General features: G+C 45.7%; 4 protein-coding genes across 5 annotated transcripts in view; 1 reads left to right on the forward strand and 3 right to left on the reverse strand.

Moving 5' to 3' along the window:
• The window catches only part of CNOT6L (CCR4-NOT transcription complex subunit 6 like), a 36,853-nt gene extending 26,896 nt beyond the window's left edge, over positions 1–9,957 (forward strand). For both annotated transcript variants that reach the window (XM_085222246.1, XM_010709639.3), the window contains 4 exons: positions 1,061–1,212; positions 2,498–2,722; positions 3,433–3,635; positions 3,996–9,957. In XM_085222246.1, the coding sequence (XP_085078372.1) occupies positions 1,061–1,212; positions 2,498–2,722; positions 3,433–3,635; positions 3,996–4,208 (793 nt within the window). In that variant the 3' untranslated portion in view covers positions 4,209–9,957. The remainder of the gene's footprint in view (positions 1–1,060; positions 1,213–2,497; positions 2,723–3,432; positions 3,636–3,995) is intronic.
• Positions 9,958–11,010: 1,053 nt separating this feature from the next.
• LOC109367188 (C-X-C motif chemokine 13-like) lies at positions 11,011–12,422 on the reverse strand. Its single transcript, XM_019614556.3, has 3 exons — positions 12,196–12,422; positions 11,663–11,798; positions 11,011–11,386 (listed from the first exon to the last, which is right to left on the reverse strand). Exons 1-3 carry the CDS (start codon positions 12,257–12,259, stop codon positions 11,227–11,229), a joined length of 360 nt encoding a protein of 119 aa, XP_019470101.1. The 5' UTR covers positions 12,260–12,422; the 3' UTR covers positions 11,011–11,226.
• Positions 12,423–12,514: 92 nt separating this feature from the next.
• LOC109367190 (C-X-C motif chemokine 13-like) lies at positions 12,515–14,437 on the reverse strand. Its single transcript, XM_019614558.3, has 4 exons — positions 13,491–14,437; positions 13,138–13,267; positions 12,903–12,986; positions 12,515–12,796 (listed from the first exon to the last, which is right to left on the reverse strand). Exons 1-4 carry the CDS (start codon positions 13,738–13,740, stop codon positions 12,772–12,774), a joined length of 489 nt encoding a protein of 162 aa, XP_019470103.2. The 5' UTR covers positions 13,741–14,437; the 3' UTR covers positions 12,515–12,771.
• An 85-nt stretch (positions 14,438–14,522) lies between these two features.
• On the reverse strand, positions 14,523–16,086 carry LOC104910575 (interleukin-8-like). The gene is made up of 4 exons (XM_019614560.3): positions 15,901–16,086; positions 15,420–15,549; positions 14,930–15,013; positions 14,523–14,640 (listed from the first exon to the last, which is right to left on the reverse strand). The coding sequence occupies exons 1-4, from the start codon at positions 15,992–15,994 to the stop codon at positions 14,628–14,630; spliced, it is 321 nt and encodes a 106-aa protein (XP_019470105.1). The 5' UTR covers positions 15,995–16,086; the 3' UTR covers positions 14,523–14,627.
• Between the last annotated feature and the right edge of the window lie 1,517 nt (positions 16,087–17,603).

Consider the following 17,603-nt stretch of genomic DNA (forward strand, 5'->3'; position numbering starts at 1 on the left):
CTTTACAAATTCTGTCTTGCTGAACAAGTCTCACCCCTCTAAGATTAATGTTTAAAGGTCTTTAATCTGGCTTAATCTTCTGGTATTAAAAGGTGTATTGCTGCCACAGGATTACTGAATACTCTGCTGTAATGTGGTTGCATTATTGAACACCTGCTCTATAAAGTTTCGCTGCACTAAAAGCATCAGACTATTGGGAAGGCAAGAGAGGTGATGGCATTCACACTATTCACACTTCTTTTTTGTGTGAACTGCTCATGGAGCCACACCTCTGTTGTACCTCATGGGCATCCTTCTGAATATTCCCTCAGAACAGATGTCAGTAATTAGAATGGAAGCTTCACAAAGCCTTAGCTCCCTTTCAAAGCTTTCATTGTTTCCAGAAACAAAAATATCCCATGTTTAAAATGAGATGAACTGGTTTTGAACAGGGGATGTCAGTGAAAACCAACAACTGATGTTTTTAAACCTTGATACTGAGGAAGGGTATATAGTGAACTGCTAATTACATTTTGGCTCTCACAGTAAGAAGAACAGAAGATAGCTAATAATTGTTTTACTTTCTTCAATATTATTATTTTGTTAGAGGACAGAAACAAAAAAAAATTCCTTTCACTTTGTCCTGAAGCGAGGCACTTTGAAGCATCCTAATTTTGGAAAGGAATGAACAAAACTGATGGTGATGGCTAGGGGTTAGAAAGAAGCTGTTTTTTAATAATACATTTGCCCAAAGCAAAAACAAGCCTTTAATTATCAATTTTTTGCCTAGAACACTCCAGAGCTGGTGCAGTAACCTCTGTACATTGCCTTGAATAGTCCTCTCAGAATGTGGCATGGAAACAAGTAGACAAGTACTCATCTTCCAGAAGAGTACTTCACTTGCCAGACAGGCAGCCCTTACTTGGCTGGAAGAATAATTCTTAGAATTCTTTCTGCTTTAGGAAATGAGAGAACAAAAGGAACATGCCTTATCCTGTCTTGTAGGCTTTGTCCTTGGATGTGGTCTTCCAGGCAGCTGTTTGTCACACATAGTCACACGTGATTCTGTTTGTTTAATCAGATTTTCACTGGTGCAGAAGCATACAGTGGAGTTCAACCAGGTGGCAATGGCTAACTCTGAAGGTTCAGAAGCTATGTTAAATAGAGTGATGACAAAAGACAACATCGGAGTTGCTGTGGTGTTAGAAGTGCACAAAGAATTATTTGGAGCAAGTAAGTATGAACATGGTTATCTCATAGATTGACTCTGAGTTTCACCTGAAGGCATGACCTACTCCTTAGGTAATGCATCTCTGTGTAATATTATTGCCATTGGCTGAGGTCACCAAATACTTGCAAATAAGCAAGCACAGTTTTCTGTGCTAATTTGAGAAAGGGTGGCCCGTTGGTGGGTAAGACTGGACACAGGTGTCTTGATTTCCTGTCCTAGTTGTACTTTCATCCAGATGCCCAGCATTCAGCTTTCTCCTTTCGAGCTTTTGTCTTTGTTTAGTTAGAATACAAAATTCTGCTTGACAAGTAAGGATTTTTCAAGGCCACTGTGTTTGCATGTCTACGCTCTTACCAGTATTGTTGCTACTGCTCAACTTTTATTTTCCAGTCTCTTTTTTTTTCCCTTGACTGAATTCTTCCATCCTCTCCTAGTGATTACACGACAGTGCTGAGGTTCTGATGTGGAAGGGTGATATTATCAGGTATCTTTTGATGCCACTTGATTGACTGGCTGTCATACTTTTGTTATGTTTGGTCAGTTGCAGAAGACAATTTCAGGATACTTAGAATTGCCATTCTGCTCTGTCTGTATCTCTGCTTTTTGATCACTGGTTTCTAATACGTACTTTTCAAAGGAGCAGGATGTCCAGATTGCAGGACAGCAAGAAGCTGCTTTATGCCACACCTTTCAGAGTATTGTTTCTCAGATAAATAGTAGCAGCAGCTGTAGTATTTTCCAACAACTAGGTTCATGCTTCATTTATTTGAGCAGGTTTGAGTTTTCCCCAAGGGAACAATTTTCCATGTTGTGGCAGCTAAGAGTCAAGAAACTCTCTTGTGGTGTAAACAATGAGTAGAGATGCGTGGTTTAAAAGTCAAGTGATAACTACCTTCACTGTGAAATTCATAATACTCCGTAGTTGACTGCACATTGGAAAATGTCATTGAGAAAGTCTGTCCTAGAGATGTGGAAATGAAGAGAAAGGGAGAACATTCAGAAGATGCTAAGAAAAGCAGTGAAGCAGTAAAGAAGGAATACAACTGTAATTCTGTTGGATCATGTTGATTATGCATTTCCTGTGGCGAGTTTTGGTGAAGTAGTGTAAAGTAACAGTGGTTCAAGTAACACTTTTTTCTCAGCAGTGAAAGCAGTGAAAGTATATCCGTCTCCTGGTGTGTGTCCCTTCAAGTCCTTAGTAGTTACACTCTGATCGTAATGGGAGAGAAATCTGCTGTGTTCACACAGTCAGCCTTGTCACTGAAAGAAGTGTATTTCTCTGTCTAGGTATTAAATCTCTTCATGTGGACAAACAGCTGCTCATTGTGGCTAATGCCCACATGCACTGGGACCCCGAATATTCAGATGTGAAACTCATTCAGACTATGATGTTTGTCTCAGAACTGAAAAATATCCTTGAGAAAGCCTCAAGCAGGCCTGGTAGCCCAACAGCAGATCCTAATTCTATTCCCCTGGTGCTTTGTGCGGATCTTAACTCATTGCCTGATTCAGGTAAGGCTGATTACTGTGTCTTAATTTTTAACTTAACCTTTTTAGATTCCCTTTTTTCTGCTGAGGGACACTGGGTACCCTCAGTACTGCCCTGGGTAGGCGTTCTGGAAAGCTTTCTTACTAACAATTGTTTTCCAAAATTTGAATGAAGAAAATGCAGGTCCCCAGCTGTGTAGCTTGCTTTTCGTGATCTGTTGTATTCTGTAAGAAGTTAGTCGTGCTTCAAAAGATGCATAGAGAAGCACAAATAGATCTTAAATAAAATTCTTAAATAAAAAGCAATGCCTTGAGCAGCAGTAGTAAGTAGGATGGACATGCATTCATGACATAACGTGAAAATTTCCTACAGAGATGCCCTTGCTTTAGTAATTATGACGTTTGATACTGTAATAACAGGAGTATGTATGAAAGCTGCCTCCTTGGCACCCCTTGTGTCACATACACATTACAATACACATACTTTGGTTTTACTGCAGCAGAAGAACTGTAGCAGCAGTGATGGAGCACCTGTGTTCTGTGGCTGCCTGTCAGAAAGGTGTAAATGCATCAGATGTGGGCAAGATCACTGTGCTGGTTGATGCTTAAATGGAAAGCTCTTTTTTTCCTGATTTCACGTGGTCTCTCGTTGATGTTTCCATTAATTCCAAGGTCAAAATTTCATGAATCTTGTATGTTAAAGCAACTGCCTGAATCCTTTCCTTTGCAAACAGGTGTAGTGGAGTACTTAAGCAATGGCATAGTAGCTGACAACCACAAGGACTTCAAGGAGTTGCGTTACAATGAGTGTCTCATGAACTTCAGCGGCAGTGGAAAGAACGGGGCTTCTGAAGGAAGAATTACACATGGCTTCCAACTCAAGAGCGCCTATGAAAACAACTTGATGCCTTACACCAATTACACTTTTGATTTCAAAGTAAGCAGTGATTTTTCTGAAATGGCAGACATTGACCTGGTCTCTCCAGGATGCTATCTTAATTTTCTGACCATTTCTCTCTGTCCCTGTAAGTGCTTCATCACTGGCTCCTACACTTGCTGGACGCTTTCCTACCACCCTAAAGTCCTTGATTTGCTGGCATTTGTAAGCTTCTGACCTGGCTCTGGTCAGAGTCTTAATGAAAACGGATGCAGCACTTTGAGTGCAAAGTAGCGTGCACATCAGTTACCCTAGTGGCAGTGCTGTGCATCTTCCTGGGAATCGCAGCAAGCAGCCAGTCGAGTTGAGGTTACCAGAACCGAGGTCTGTTCTCACTTTCGTGTTTCTCTTTCTCCCTAGGGTGTGATTGACTACATTTTCTATTCCAACACTCATATGAACGTGCTTGGTGTCCTGGGGCCTTTGGACCCTCAGTGGCTGGTTGAGAACAACATCACTGGGTGTCCACACCCTCACATCCCTTCAGACCACTTCTCACTGTTAACACAACTCGAACTCCATCCTCCGCTCCTGCCTCTTGTCAACGGTGTGCACTTGCCTAACAGGAGGTAGTGGAGCCCTGCCCCTTTGAGGGCAAGGACCTGTTGTTATGGACCTGTACAGTTGTAAATCAAAGTATATAGGAGTGAAGTATGGCCAACCTTAAGCTGCTTCTTCAAGCTCCTTTCCTTATGTGTTTGATATGAGATTTTGCACATTTTGGTGCATACTGGTATCATTTGGCACTAGGGCTGGAACCAAAGTATTATTCCCTTTCCAGGTTTTTAATTTAATTTTTTTTTTTTAACTGGCAAGTTTTTTCTTTTTGGTAAGAAGCTGCACTTAGAAATGGACAAATGAGATTAAAAACTTACATATTAACATATTTAAAGGTAATGCTTTTTTTTCCAGAACATGGTAAAATGAGCCAACCTTTTAGGAGAAAAGCCTTTTAGAAAAAAAAAACCAAGAATAGAAGTGATTGCTTTGTAGGAAGAACATTAGAAATTCTGTTTGAACCCAAAGTGAAGACTGAGCTCTGTGTCCAAAATAAATTTTGCACATTAGCAAAGCACTTAATACCTGACTATAAATTATTAGCAATGTGGCCCTGCCCATTATCTAATACTAGAAAACCAAAGATGGCTTCATATCTGCGAAAAAATTTGAGGTCTAAATTCTGATGCAATTCCGTTTACAACCAAAATTCCAATGAACCTACTTCTCACGAGAATCCATACGTGAGCATTGCATGCCATTACGGAGTGCTTGCTTGGCAGACGTGACAGTAACCTTGTTTTGGAGCTCTGAAGAGCCTGATTCTTTCTGGGTAAGGTGTTCAGGAATCCAAACAGTCTCTGCTTTGGCAAGCCAAGACAACATGCTGGTCAGCAGAATAGTTCGGGAGCAGGATTTGGAAAGGATTTGCACTTAAAGCAAGCCATTGCAAGTCTTTGAGAATGGAGAAGTTCCAGATCTGCTCTAGGTTCCCTTTTCCAAAGGTCTTTTGCAAAGATTAGAGGCATTGGGTGAAGTGGTTATGCTTAGGGTACAGGAAAAAGCTGCTGGAAATGATCACACTTCTGTCTCCACAGCACGTGTGAAGCAGCCTTTCCACAGGGGGAAGAGAGTGGTAGCTGTTATCATTCCCTGCATTATTTTTCCTGACCCTAGTTGCCAAATTGCCGTCAGATGTTTTGAGTAATCTTTCATTTCTGTTGTTGGTCAGGGTTGAATTAAAAACCTTCTGGTTCATTCTCAGCTGTTAATGCTCTTGAGACGTGTCAGAAATCCTTTTTTTCTTTTTATGCTCTTGGTGGCCAGTTCCAAATCTTTGCCTCAAGGGGCATTAAACTTTATGTAGTTTTCTGGAAGAAAATTGGTTGGCTGCTTAATGTTAAAAGAAAAATGGCACAGTAATAGGAAAAGGTTGTGTCTGTGTTTTTAAGTTTTTCTTTATTCTGCTTTTTTGCTGCTATAAGATTTTCTTGAATTTATATTTTAAACTTTTCATGCACTTTACTGTTTCTAGTCTCAAAATGTGATATTTTTAATAAATGAAAAATTTTCCATTATCTGAATGCAATTTTTAAACAGATTGATAGCCTATATTTATGTCTCATTCGTATACTTAAAAGTCAAATTTAAATTGTTAAATAATTAGTTTAAATGCTAAGGAGCCATCTTTTGTCTCTCAGAACTGACAAGTCAGGCTGTTCCTCTACTCTTTGATACTCCGTTTCCTTTGTTGTTTTGTATGTAGGAAATTATCCATAGGAAAAATCAATTGGACCCAGAGTAGAAATATTCCCTGACTTCTGCTGAGGGGGACGGGACAGGAGTGGGGCAGAATGCTGAGATGAGTTCAGTGAAAAGACAGCTCCCTTTTAAAGAAGTGCCTAAAACTGGAGACGTCATCTATTGTCTGATACAAATTGGAAATTACCATCGCTGAGTGAAATTAACGGATGTAAATTGCTTTGTGCAGCACCAAAAAAGCCCTTTCTAAAGAATTTTCCTCTAGGTGCAGGTATCTCCTTTTTAATATACCTCAGCGTTCAACACCTAGCCATGCAGGTAAATTGAGACAGCAATTGAGTATAGTACTGGAAAGTAGAATAGCATGAAAAACTTAATTTTGTGGACATTACCTTTCTGTAATCAGCTACTGTATCTCTTCTGGAGGGGTTCTCTGCTCTGGAGGTGTGCACTAACAACCATTCTCCTCCTGTCCTGCACGCATGTTAACTAGCAACGTGAGCAATAGTTCCACCATACTTCACTCCCAATATTTTTTGAGATGTTTGTATAAAATGGAATTTAAAGTTCACCTATGATTGTATATGAACTGCAGAGGAGCCCATTTATTAATAAAAAGAAAAAACGGCAACAATCTTTTGTAATATCAGGGTGGGAGAGGGTGGGTTGAAACAACAGCACCTGGTAAACATTATAAACCGCTATGTTGTACTTTCCTTGGCTTTATAACTGACTGAAGTGTTCTGTTGCAGGAAGGTGTTTAATTGGATTTTCTCTGCTTCAAAATGCACTTCAGAACCTTCATTATGCTGTGTGATTTTTAAAATGCTGTTTAAACAGATGTTGCACAGAACCTCTGGATTTTAAAAAAATCTCTAGAACTCTGTTTTTGTTTCAGTCGATGCACATAACCAGGGCATGTTTACCCACCTCACACATGCCTGGCTCCCTCCCTCTTTTCCTCTGGTTTCTCCCCCTTTCCTACAAAAGGAGCAGTAAGGGGTTGTGCTTTTTTTCCAGCTGAGTAGAACTGCTGCTCTTCATAGAGCTCTGCCCTGAGACAAGAAGAAGCATGGAGCCATCAGCCAAGAGCCACTTGCGTGGGATGAGATCTGTTTCACAATCATCTGCAGCATCCAGATGGTGACACTCATTTTCTTTTGACCCAGATAGAGGCTGACAGTGCCTCCTAGGGTATGTTATAGGGGAGAGGGAGGGAAGTAATAGAGATCAAAATATCCCTAACTGTAAACACATTAATGGGAAACCAGTGGTTCTCTTGTTTCCCATGCTTAGGCACTGGGCACCTCACAGTGCCCTCACCACCCGTGCTTAGGAAAAAGCCCTCAGCCCCTTCCTGCTCCTTGCTTTCTTGGTTGGGTTTCAATGATATCGTGCCTGGTGTCAACTTCTAAGCAGCAGCACTGCCTAAAGCAAGCAGAGAAAAAAAATCCAGCACCATTCTACAAGCAACTTTTTAAAATTCAATATGGTAAATCTGTTAGATACGGGGTTTTGTGTGTGTATATATATATATATATATATATATAAAAGAGAATTTTGTACATTGTAGCTGAATATTTTGGTTTCCTTATTTTGATGTAAGGGGTGTGAACATTTGCGTACCATGCGCTGAAGTCAGGTTTGGCACAATGAGCTTTGAAAGCAGCTCTTCTTCCCATTGGCCTCGTTAAAAGCTTTTTGCATCGGTCTTTCACATCTATATTCAGAAAATACTTCATTTTATCCATAAGCTTTCTATGTGTGTTTGAAGCCACTCTCTTCTGTCTGCAGAACCTTTCAGAAAAGTTCTTGTTGGTCTCAACCCCTTGCTGTCCTGTGTTTTACCAACTATATAGCCCAGAGTTTTGGAGCCAAACCTGTTGAGGAGTTTTTGCCACTGACCTTTCAGAACCATTCCGTGGTGTTTAGAGCTGTGACAGTGCCGTGGACCACTGGGGCCTCCCACTTTGCAGCTTTGCTGTGGGGTCTCCTAAACTCATGCCCAATCCGTGCTTGTGCACCCAGAGCCCGTGGCCTGGTTTACAAAGGTGCCGAGCACTCGCAGCTTCCAAATCCCGAATACAGGGCTGGATTTCTTATGGTCTATCAGCGTGGCTTTCGAGGGCCAGCTTTTCTTACCTAGCTTGGGTTTGAAGTGCAAGGAAGCATTGGAGATGTGGAAAGTTCACATCACTTGTTCTCTACGAGGTGGCTAAAAGCCCTTCAGAGGTTCCTAGAGCACAAGCACAGTAATGATGCCTTCCTGGTAGGAGCAGGGCTGACAGTCCTTCATGTCAAAGATCAGATTTAAGCCCAGTCATGCACTCTTCGTTTTTCCCGATGTGTTTTAAGTTTCTTGCTTGAAAACTTTCCCTTGGCATGAAATTTAACATAGTGGGATGATGTGAAAGATTTTTTTAATTCTATCCACACCAAGTCAATAGCCTGCAAGAGAAAGAACACGAAAGTGCAATCTGCACCCTTACCTGGGTGTGAGAGGGAATAGCAGTTGTTATCCCCTGGTGACCTCCGCTTTGTGCTTAATTACCATTTGCCTGTTCTTGGCTGCTATGCATTTCTTAACAGATGTTTTTCTTGTAATGATATTAAAGACCAAAGGCCAAATTGAACATAAGGAATGATGCTTTCCCTGTCGCACCTCTTCGACAGACACTCCTTACAGCCCCTCGACACGATAGCAAAGTGCTAGAAGTGTCTCACTGTTTTACATCGGCTTGTTGTTCTTTTGCAATGGATCCAGGGTTTTTTTGGTAATAATCACAGAATTCCTTTCCTCACTTCATGCCAGTATAGCAGATGGTGTTGCATGTAGGTGGATTTGAAGGGGGCAGACTTCAGAGCCTGCTGTGTGCTACATTACTGCTAATTGACAGGGGAAGAGAAAGGGAAAGGAAGGGAATGGAAAAGGGAAAGGAATCTGCTGAAGCTCACATTGGCTTCAGAATTGGGAAGATTTTGACTGTCAGATTTCCTATGCCTGAAAAGGATCCGAACTGCTTGGTTGCAGAGTTTTATACAGATGAGAGACTGGAAAATAAATGTACGCTATGTGCAGAGGGGTTTGGATTTTTCTAAGATATGTTCTTATTAGCTGAATCTCTTCATATCATAACGAGGAAAGGCATCTTGGATTATGCAGCTCATCTTTTTTTTTAAATGAGTACAGAAGTATTGTAGCACACCCTCCCTTTATCTCCCTTCAGTGTTCAAAAGCAGCATAAAACCCAAGAAGACCAGATGAAAACCATTCATTTCCTACATTTCTATGCCAAGTGTCAGCCCAGAAAGCACTTTAAGGTTAAAAATCAATTTCAAAGGAGATTGTAAAGCTTTAGATACAGGCAAAGCCATAGGTGACATAGTATCTCCTCTTGTGATAATATTTGCACCGATACTGACCACAGGTTTTCTGTTCTGAGAAATGGAGCTGGGACAAAAGGCAGAGCTGGTGAGATAGGCACAGGTATGACACATTCAGAAAAGTGACAAAATTGCACCATCAAGAAAGTGACAAAACTAGCACCTTTTAAGGACTCGAGAAAAGTCATTTGACTCTATGATGGGTCTTCAGATGTGACAAAGTTTGCAGATTTGGCTGTATTGGAAGGTGATGGACTTCAGGAGTAGTTCCTTGACATATGTCTGAAAATAAACAGGAAGCTAGAGCTAGAGCTCGTGCACTTTGGTACAGGGTTTTTCAAGCATCATTGATGGCAAAGCATGCCAAGTGACATGACTCCTTCCTTCCCCCAGTCCTGCAATAATACAAGGTATTTAGCTTAGAAAACCTCTCACTGGTGAGGGTGAGGGTTTGAGTGATTCTGGTACTTGGTCTTGTTCTCTTTGTTGAACAGTTTCTAAAACTTAGGCATTTACCAAATTTGCGTTTGTCTGTATTTGTCTTTGTTCCAAAGCAAAAAAGAAATCATGGTGGCTCTCTTTACAAGTGACATATTACATGACTTTGGCTTTGTTTTCAATTTTTAATTATTGCATCATGTGTTTCCTTTTGAAGCAATTAAAGTGTTTGTGTGCACCACTTTAGCTAAAGATGCCCTTAATTCATAAACTCACAGTGTGGCCGCCCCCCTGCCCCTTCCTGCAGTTCTCCTTTGGGGAGGCTGGGTGCTTTTCAGCCAGACCTCTTTCTTGTGCTTCGTTTCTGCAACAGCCGTGTCCTCCCCCCAGAAGGTGGAACTGCACACGGAGAATTGGGAAGCAGTGGTGTCACTGGGACATGCTTACAGTGAAGTTTTAAGGGGATTTCCTTTGCGCTTTGTGCAAATGGAATTGGGAGGTTGCTGTGAGCAGAGGCTCCTCTGGCCTCTTGGCCACCTGGAGCTGAGCGGGAGGCTAGGAGTTGCCCTCTGTTCCCCCATGCCCTCAGACTATGTGCCAGCCCTGGGAGCCACCAGCCCCATACCGACATATTGCGAGTCTTCCAGGCATTTCCATGCCTGACACCAGCCCTGAGGTCCTCAGTTGCAAGAGCAGCACTCTTGGACAGAAACATAGCAACATGCTTATTCCACATTTCCCACAGGAATAAGTAGTAAGGAATTCTTTCTGCTCATTTCCCACTTGCAGTAATTGATGCGCTATTAAAAGGGAACGCCAGCTCCACTTGCACAAGATGATTCTTCCTACACACTGAAAAGTCTCAGTTATAGACAATGTGCCATTTCCAACAATCTCTTGTTGGTGTTCCTGGGACACAAGAGGGAAGGTACAAAGGTACCATCCAGGGCTATTCCTCACCAGAGATGTTCAGAGACCATCTCCACCAGTTTTTGGGAAATCTCCCACACCCTCCTATTTCTCCATGCTCACACAGCTGAGAGGCAGCACTGCTGCCACCAGCACTGAGCTTTTCAGAGGTCAGACCACGTCTTACTCACAGCACACACCACTCAGGATCCTTCCTTTGGCGCAGGAAAATGCACAAAGAAGCACAAAACCTCCAGGTCCTTGGGGCAGAGAAAAGGCAGCACACATAGGAAACACCCTGCAGCCCTGCCTGTCGGCTTCGCATCTAACCCATCCTGGAGCTGCATGCAATGGAAACATGATATTCACATAAATCTTCATGGAAAGAGTCAAGGGCAGAGCACTCAGAGTTTAATTGAGCCCTGGGTGGGCATCATGCGTGGGGAGAGTAGAATCATCAAAATGTAGGGCAACACCAGGGTCTGGCAAGACCACCTGGTTTTGGGAAGGTTGGAGGGGAAGAAAGTCTCCTGCCTCCAGCCAAAACCAGGGCTGGACAGAGGGAGGGACAGGCAGTGCTGGGGAAGGGATGCAGGTCCTGCTATGGGGCCGGTGGCTGTCTCCCCGCTTCCCCCCGTGACCGAGCGACTGCCGCCACTTCTTTTTTGGTGACATCCTTCTGCGTCAGCTTGTGGATGAGCAGCTGGATCCAGGGTGCCTCAGGGGCCACACACACCTTCTTGTTCCTCTTCAGGGTGAGGCTGCAAGGAGACCAGACCCACTCAGCCCCTCCCCACAGCTCTCCTGACCCAAGACCTTCTGTGCTCCAGTATGCATACAGGGGAGCACACACCCTGACACTTTGCTGCGAGAGAGACAAGTTTAGGGGTCTTCAGCCTCCATTCCGTGAGGTAATCCCCCTTACAACAAGTGGCAGCACCCTCTGAGAGAGCGCAGGCCTTGCGAGAGGCACCACACAGCTTTGCAAAGGATGCAAGCGCCCAGGGATTTTTGCCAGGCTCCAGACTTTCACTTACATGATCTCCTTCCTCCGGCAGTGAATACCCGGTGGCGTCACGTCAATGGCGAGGATGAGCCCCAGGCCGATGACCTGGGCAGTCACTTTGACACACTTGCACCTCTTGTTGGTCAGCAGGCTCTCCAGTGACAGACCTGCACCACAGCAGTCCACAGCTGGCGCTCAGCCCCCAACCTCCCCATATCCCGCCCCCCATGGGACACATGCAGGCATTAGCATGTGCAGGGACAATCTCTCCCGAAGCAGCTCCAAGTATTTTATATCACGCCTACAGCAGGGGTTTGGAAGACGTAACCAACATTCTCAGAACTAAACCATGTGTTGCCCACTTGCAAAGCACTCAAGCTTTACACGATCTGAGAAGACATGCAGCCTGAAGACCTCAGGCAAATCCCACCCCTTCAGCTTGAAAGAAAAGATGAAACTTGAGTTCAGAGAGAGCCAGAAGCAGAAAGCCAAAAGCTCAGAGAAGCCCATGGGCCCACTGCCCCCACCCAGAGTTCACAGGGGGTCCCCAGGTCCCTCACTCACCATCCCCTGGCAGCAGGCTGCTCAGCAGCAGGCCCAGGGCCAGTGCCGCCTGCAGCGCCCGCATCCTCACTGCCCCCGAGCCACTGCTGGGCTGCTTTATAGCCAACCCAGTGGGGATTTCATAGGCTGGGAAACACTGGGGAAAAGCATCTGCCCTGTGCCCATGAATTTGACTTCCCTGCCATTGCTTCCCCTCCAGCACGTGGCCTGAAGCACCTCCTGCCCAGTGCAGAAACCAGCAGAGCCCCATCCTACAAGCACAGCTCACATGACGGCAGGAAAGGGAGTGATGAGCAGGAGGCTCTGCCCCATGGCATGCTGCAGGGACAACAGTGATGGTAAATGAGGGAGGGCTGCTGCCTTTATTAGACCTCAGTGTCTTGTGCTCAGAGGGGACATCTCACTTGTTGCTGACGGTGGGGGGCTGCGGGATGCATCACTGTGGAGCTGGGGAAAAGCCTCTTCCTTTCCACAGGTGCATAACAGGGGAAAATGCCCTCTGGGCTGGGGGAGAAGCAGTGTTGGGGAGCAGAGTATCCAGCCATGAGTGTAGCCATGGGGCCATCGTGTCAGGCCTCACTGGGGAGCAGCTTTCTTCCTCCTGTCAGGAGCAGAAGGGGAAAACATGCAAAGAGGAGGGCCGAGGTATGGCTCAGGAACCCAGGTCTTGCTCTGCTTGCCCCTCAGGTCAGGGCCAGGATGCTTACAGCTTCGGGAGGTCCTGCAGGAGCTTCCTCACCCAGAGAGTGTTGGGATCCACACAGATCCTCTCGAGGGTTTTTAGTTTAATCCTAGAAAACACGCAGGGCTTCAGTCCCTTTCCCTCCAGAGGGGAGGCTCAAGGGACTGAGCCCCTATTGTCCCCCTATAAGGAAGAGAATCACAGAACCAAGTAGTTGACAGAGGGGGACCAGCCCCCTCACTGCCATGGGAGCCACTTACAGCACCTCCAGGCGCCGGCAGCTGCTCCCCGCTGGCCGCACCTCAATGCTCTCATACTTGCGCAGGGGAATGAAGGCAGTGGTGGTCTTGGCGCAGCGGCAGTTCAGGTTGCCGTTGGCTTCCAGGAGGGCTGGGGGGAACACGGCCATAACTCACACACCACCTGAAAACCCACCTTCCCAACTGCCTCCAAAAACATTTCCAAGCACTGCATCCCCCCCACCCCCACATCCCTTCAAAGCCAGCGCATCTGCCTCTGAAGACCCTTAAGAAACACTTCAGCCCCTGACAGCAACAAGATGCTGCCTCCAAAAATGATGCCCAGCCCTGTGCATTGCCTCCCCTTGCCTCACCTGCATCCCCAGAGCACAGGACCACCAGCAGCAGCCCCAGCAGCAGGGTTGCCCGCATTGCCATACCGACAGGACCTGGCCCCAGCCCAGCAGCATCCCCTATTTGAGCCAGGGAATAGGAGAAGTGTGGCAGCGCACGGGAGGCCCCGGGGTTGGGGGTGGTTTTCACCCATTGCCCTTTCCTGCTGACAGTGCTGGCTGGGTTTGTAATGCTGATAATAAAAAGTGGCCTGAGGCCACACAGGGGCATAGTCTTCCTGAAACTGGCTCAGTTTTCTTTTTCCAAAGAAGCTGGGTCTGGTAACAGTAGCTGTCATTTCCCCCACTGCTAGTTCCTAGCTCATGCAGCCATGCAAACCTGGAGTTTTTGGAGTGTTTGTTCTTCTTGTGTGGTCAGATGTTAACTGTTTCTCTACAGTCACTATTTGCATGTCAGCTGTAGCAGCCATCCCATCTCATAAAGATGCCCCACTCCATTCATATATACAGGACACACCATCCCATCCATAAAAGATGCACAGTTTACTACAGAGATACTAATAATTAGTGGGATAAAAGTTAATCAAGCAACGCTGAATGGCAGCAGGTATATGACACATGCATCCTACGAGCAGCTCTCCCCTTGAAAACAACATCTTGAGCTTTGGCATACTTGCCCTTGCTCCTTCCCCCAAGCCCTATTATCCCAATTCTGTAGTAAACAGACTCACACCAGCCCCAGGATGTCTCTATTTGCCTTTTGCTGCTTATAAAAGCCCTACAGCTGCCTGCAGACCCCATACCCACTGTGAACACCTGCACTTGGATGCGAATGCATGTGCTGAATCTGTGAGAAATCTGGTGCCCCCACCCCCTAACACACCTGACCTACAGCAACAACACTGTGTGCACAAAGCAACATGTAGTGCCTGCTGCACCTCTGTGAAAGGATATCAATCACAGAGCACCAGGCACAGGCAGCAGTGATTTCAGCACCAGGAAAGCAACAGAAGTGAGGTTGATGAACGCTCAATGAAGTCTCTTAAAATCCAGTTCAAGGGAAAACACAAGGGAAGAAAAACCCAAATTTTATTTGACTTGAGGTCTCGAGACAGAACACACCATCCCTTCCGAACACCAACTTCCTTAGCAGGAAACTTATCTTTTCTTCCTGCAAAAAGCAGAAGGAGGAGGAACTCATGAATGGCGCAGGGCTCTGGGGGAGGAAGCTCCCGTCAGAGCTGAAGGAAGTCACCATCATTCCCCCAGGGCTGATGTCACCCACAGGAACAGCCTGGCAACCCTTCTGCTGTGCCGGGAGCTGGAGCACCCTGCAGAAAGACACAGCTAACCCCAGGAGTCCTGGTTCCCTAAAGTGGGCCCTGGGACTGCAGGTACTGGATGCTGCCTGAGGGAACATTGCTTACCCCAGACCAAGGGTTTTCATCAAAGAAACTTACATGCCGGCAATGCGCTTCAGCAGTTTCTTTACCCAAGGGGCATCAGGGTTCACACACACTTTTGCTGAGGATTTCAGTTTAATGCTGAAATGCAAGGGATGGTTATGAGCATCACGCTCCCTCTAGAGGGAGGGATTTGAACAGACAGAGCAGAACTGCAGGAACCAGCTTCCATTCACAGCACTGCAAGCAAGAAGCTGCAGAACGCTGCTTGCGAGAGAGGGGAGCCACAGGACAGCTGGAAAAGGGGAAGAAGCAGGAGGCAGCGCGCTCCTGCACTGGGCACAGACTGCTGCTGTTCAAAGAGTTTTTTTCTGTAGTTTTGCACTCGTGCTGCTGAGATGGCCAGCATTTTTTGGAAGGCTTTAGCTTTCAGAAGGGAAGCAGAGAAGTATGGTGGTTGCAGAGGAAAATGTTCAGTGCTGGCCCTGCTGCTGGAGAGAAGAGCATCTCTGCCTCATAGCTATGGCCAAGCACTCACGGCACTTACATGATTTCCGTGCGCCTGCAAGTGCTTCCCACAGGCCTCAACTCAATGCTGTCGTATCTCTTAGGGCTGATGTAGTCTGAAGTTGTCTTTACGCACCTACAGCTCAGGTTTCCATTTACTTCCAGGATGGCTGAGAAAGAGAGAAGGTGGCAACTTACAAAAGCAAACAGTATTATTTAGAGGCTCAGCGATCCTAAAATTCAGCAAGCTTAAGAAGTTGTCCCTTTACATGCTTTCACCGACAATGCTTTCAGGGCCAGCATAAGGAGTTATCTGTGACCATACCCTTGCACCCTGCTCTCAACAGCTAAACCAGCTCCTAGCACAGGAGGAATGGAGAGCTACTCCCTCTGCTATAGGAGAAACCCTGTGTTAGGCAGTCAGGAGGGATCTCTACCTCCTCTGGGCCGTCGTGATAAAAGACGAAGGCTTTTCATCCACCCCTGCTGAGGTTATCTATACAAAGGCACCAGGAGCTCACCTGCTTGGGACACTGACATCATCACCAACACCAGCAGCAGCACCATCCATGGGAGCGCAGCAGCTCCTGTCCCACCCCACGCCAGTGCTCGCATCCTCACAGTGGCTGCAGCCTCAGGGACGACGTGGGGAGCCGGGGGGAAGACACACCTCTATTTATTTGGCAGTGTCACGCTCTGACACAAGCAGCAAGAGGCAGACTGCAGCAGTCACACACGACAAATGGACCGTAAAAAAGTGACATCATTTCTCGGCTGCTCACCGCAGCCGGATCAGAAGCCCCACATGCAGCACTATTGACAAAAGTCAGCTATCGGGATGAAGGGTGGATTTGAATTTCTCACATTATCTCTACCTCCCTCAATCCTTTCTCATTAGTTGGGTCTGTGTAAATGTCATCAACATTCATTCCCCCCAGTGTTTACTCTTCAACCACAAAGAGAACCCAAAATACATCCGAACGCAAACCCCATGCAAGGGGGTTTTTATTGCAGTCAGATATTTACATATTTGGGGCTATAATTCCCCACACTATTTTTTGCTCTCTCTTACATCAGCAAAAAAGCACTGTACAGTGGAAAATAATAATGATCTCCACAATATATTTCCACTCATAACCTTCAAATCAAGCACTTCCCTGTGCTAAGAAAAACATCCAGGAAATGCAAAAAGTTACTGGTACGGCAGTAGCAGCAGAAGGGAAACTATCCCTATGCATTTGTAAATTCGTGGCTAAATGCTGATGTGTGCATTTTGTGTCAGCTTGCTACATACCAGCAAAGTGGGAGCGAAACTGAGGGATGTCTGACATTGGTGGGGGGAACTTGGCACAACTGCTTCCCTTGCGCACAAGCACTCTGTATGTTAGATTCAGATCGTTCTATGGCACACGGATCAAATCTCCACTTGGATGAGCCAAGATCCAGCGCTCCTCCTACTTAGCCCCTTAGGCACCATAGGATCCCACAAAGCCAGCAGCTCCTGCTCTGACAAAGGAGGATCACTTTCAGCTGGCGCTGCGAAGTGGTGCCCACAGCAGTGCCCTGCGCTCTCAGGTTATGCTGGGGCTTGGGCTGCTCCAAATGAGGTAAAGTCACCAGCCAGGGAGCAATAGGGAAAAGGAACACGTGGCCAGGAACAAGGTGAGGAGAAAGGCAGAAGGCAGTAGAAAGACAATGTGGTTATGTGATAACATTGTAATTGAGAGCTTTCAAATCACATCGGTGTTTTATATAGTAAAATTTGAGTCTTCCATTCAAATACAGGAGCCCCTTCTCTTTCCCTTAGAATCTTATTTTTCTCTGAGACAGGTGCAAAAATCTTGCAAAGTCTTTTTTTCAGGAGATCAGTGTAAAAGCCGAGTGAATGAGAAGTTCATCTCCCTTTGCACTGGAGTCCCAGAGAGTCCGGGAACAGTTTCCACTTCTATTAAATGACTGAAGTTCCATCTCAGACTTATCCCCTTGATTCATGTTCAAACACATATTTTCATAGCAAAGCCCAGATTTTGCTCAGTCACAGGAGTTATGTGCTTGGGTTTTCCCCAGAATGTCAGGCAGTTGGGTTAATCCCTGCTACATCACATCAGAACAAGCACATTTGCCTGCCTGGCCCCAGAGCTGTAAGAAGTTTCTACTTTGGGTAGGAAAAGTGAAATAGATAGGATGCACCTAGAAAGGAGAACTTGACAGAGATGCTGTAATC

Source organism: Meleagris gallopavo, chromosome 4 (genome assembly GCF_905368555.1).
Source record: "Meleagris gallopavo chromosome 4, MGAL_WU_HG_1.1, whole genome shotgun sequence".
Classification (NCBI taxonomy): domain Eukaryota; kingdom Metazoa; phylum Chordata; class Aves; order Galliformes; family Phasianidae; genus Meleagris; species Meleagris gallopavo.

Bases quoted from the DNA above. Each gene is read 5' to 3' on its own strand.
- LOC109367188 (XM_019614556.3), bottom strand. From the start codon at position 12,259: ATGCGGGCGCTGCAGGCGGCACTGGCCCTGGGCCTGCTGCTGAGCAGC. The intron at 11,799-12,195 runs GTGAGTGAGGGA...GCTGTGGTGCAG, and splicing joins CAGCCTGCTGCCAGGGGATG to GTCTGTCACTGGAGAGCCTG. The intron at 11,387-11,662 runs GTAAGTGAAAGT...GTCTCCTTGCAG, and splicing joins TGCCGGAGGAAGGAGATCAT to CCTCACCCTGAAGAGGAACA.
- LOC109367190 (XM_019614558.3), bottom strand. From the start codon at position 13,740: ATGCCCCTGTGTGGCCTCAGGCCACTTTTTATTATCAGCATTACAAAC. The intron at 12,987-13,137 runs GTAAGTGGCTCC...CGTGTTTTCTAG, and splicing joins TGCCGGCGCCTGGAGGTGCT to GATTAAACTAAAAACCCTCG. The intron at 12,797-12,902 runs GTAAGCATCCTG...TGCTCCTGACAG, and splicing joins CTGCAGGACCTCCCGAAGCT to GAGGAAGAAAGCTGCTCCCC.
- LOC104910575 (XM_019614560.3), bottom strand. From the start codon at position 15,994: ATGCGAGCACTGGCGTGGGGTGGGACAGGAGCTGCTGCGCTCCCATGG. The intron at 15,550-15,900 runs GTGAGCTCCTGG...TCTCTTTCTCAG, and splicing joins GATGTCAGTGTCCCAAGCAG to CCATCCTGGAAGTAAATGGA. The intron at 15,014-15,419 runs GTAAGTGCCGTG...CTTGCATTTCAG, and splicing joins TGCAGGCGCACGGAAATCAT to CATTAAACTGAAATCCTCAG.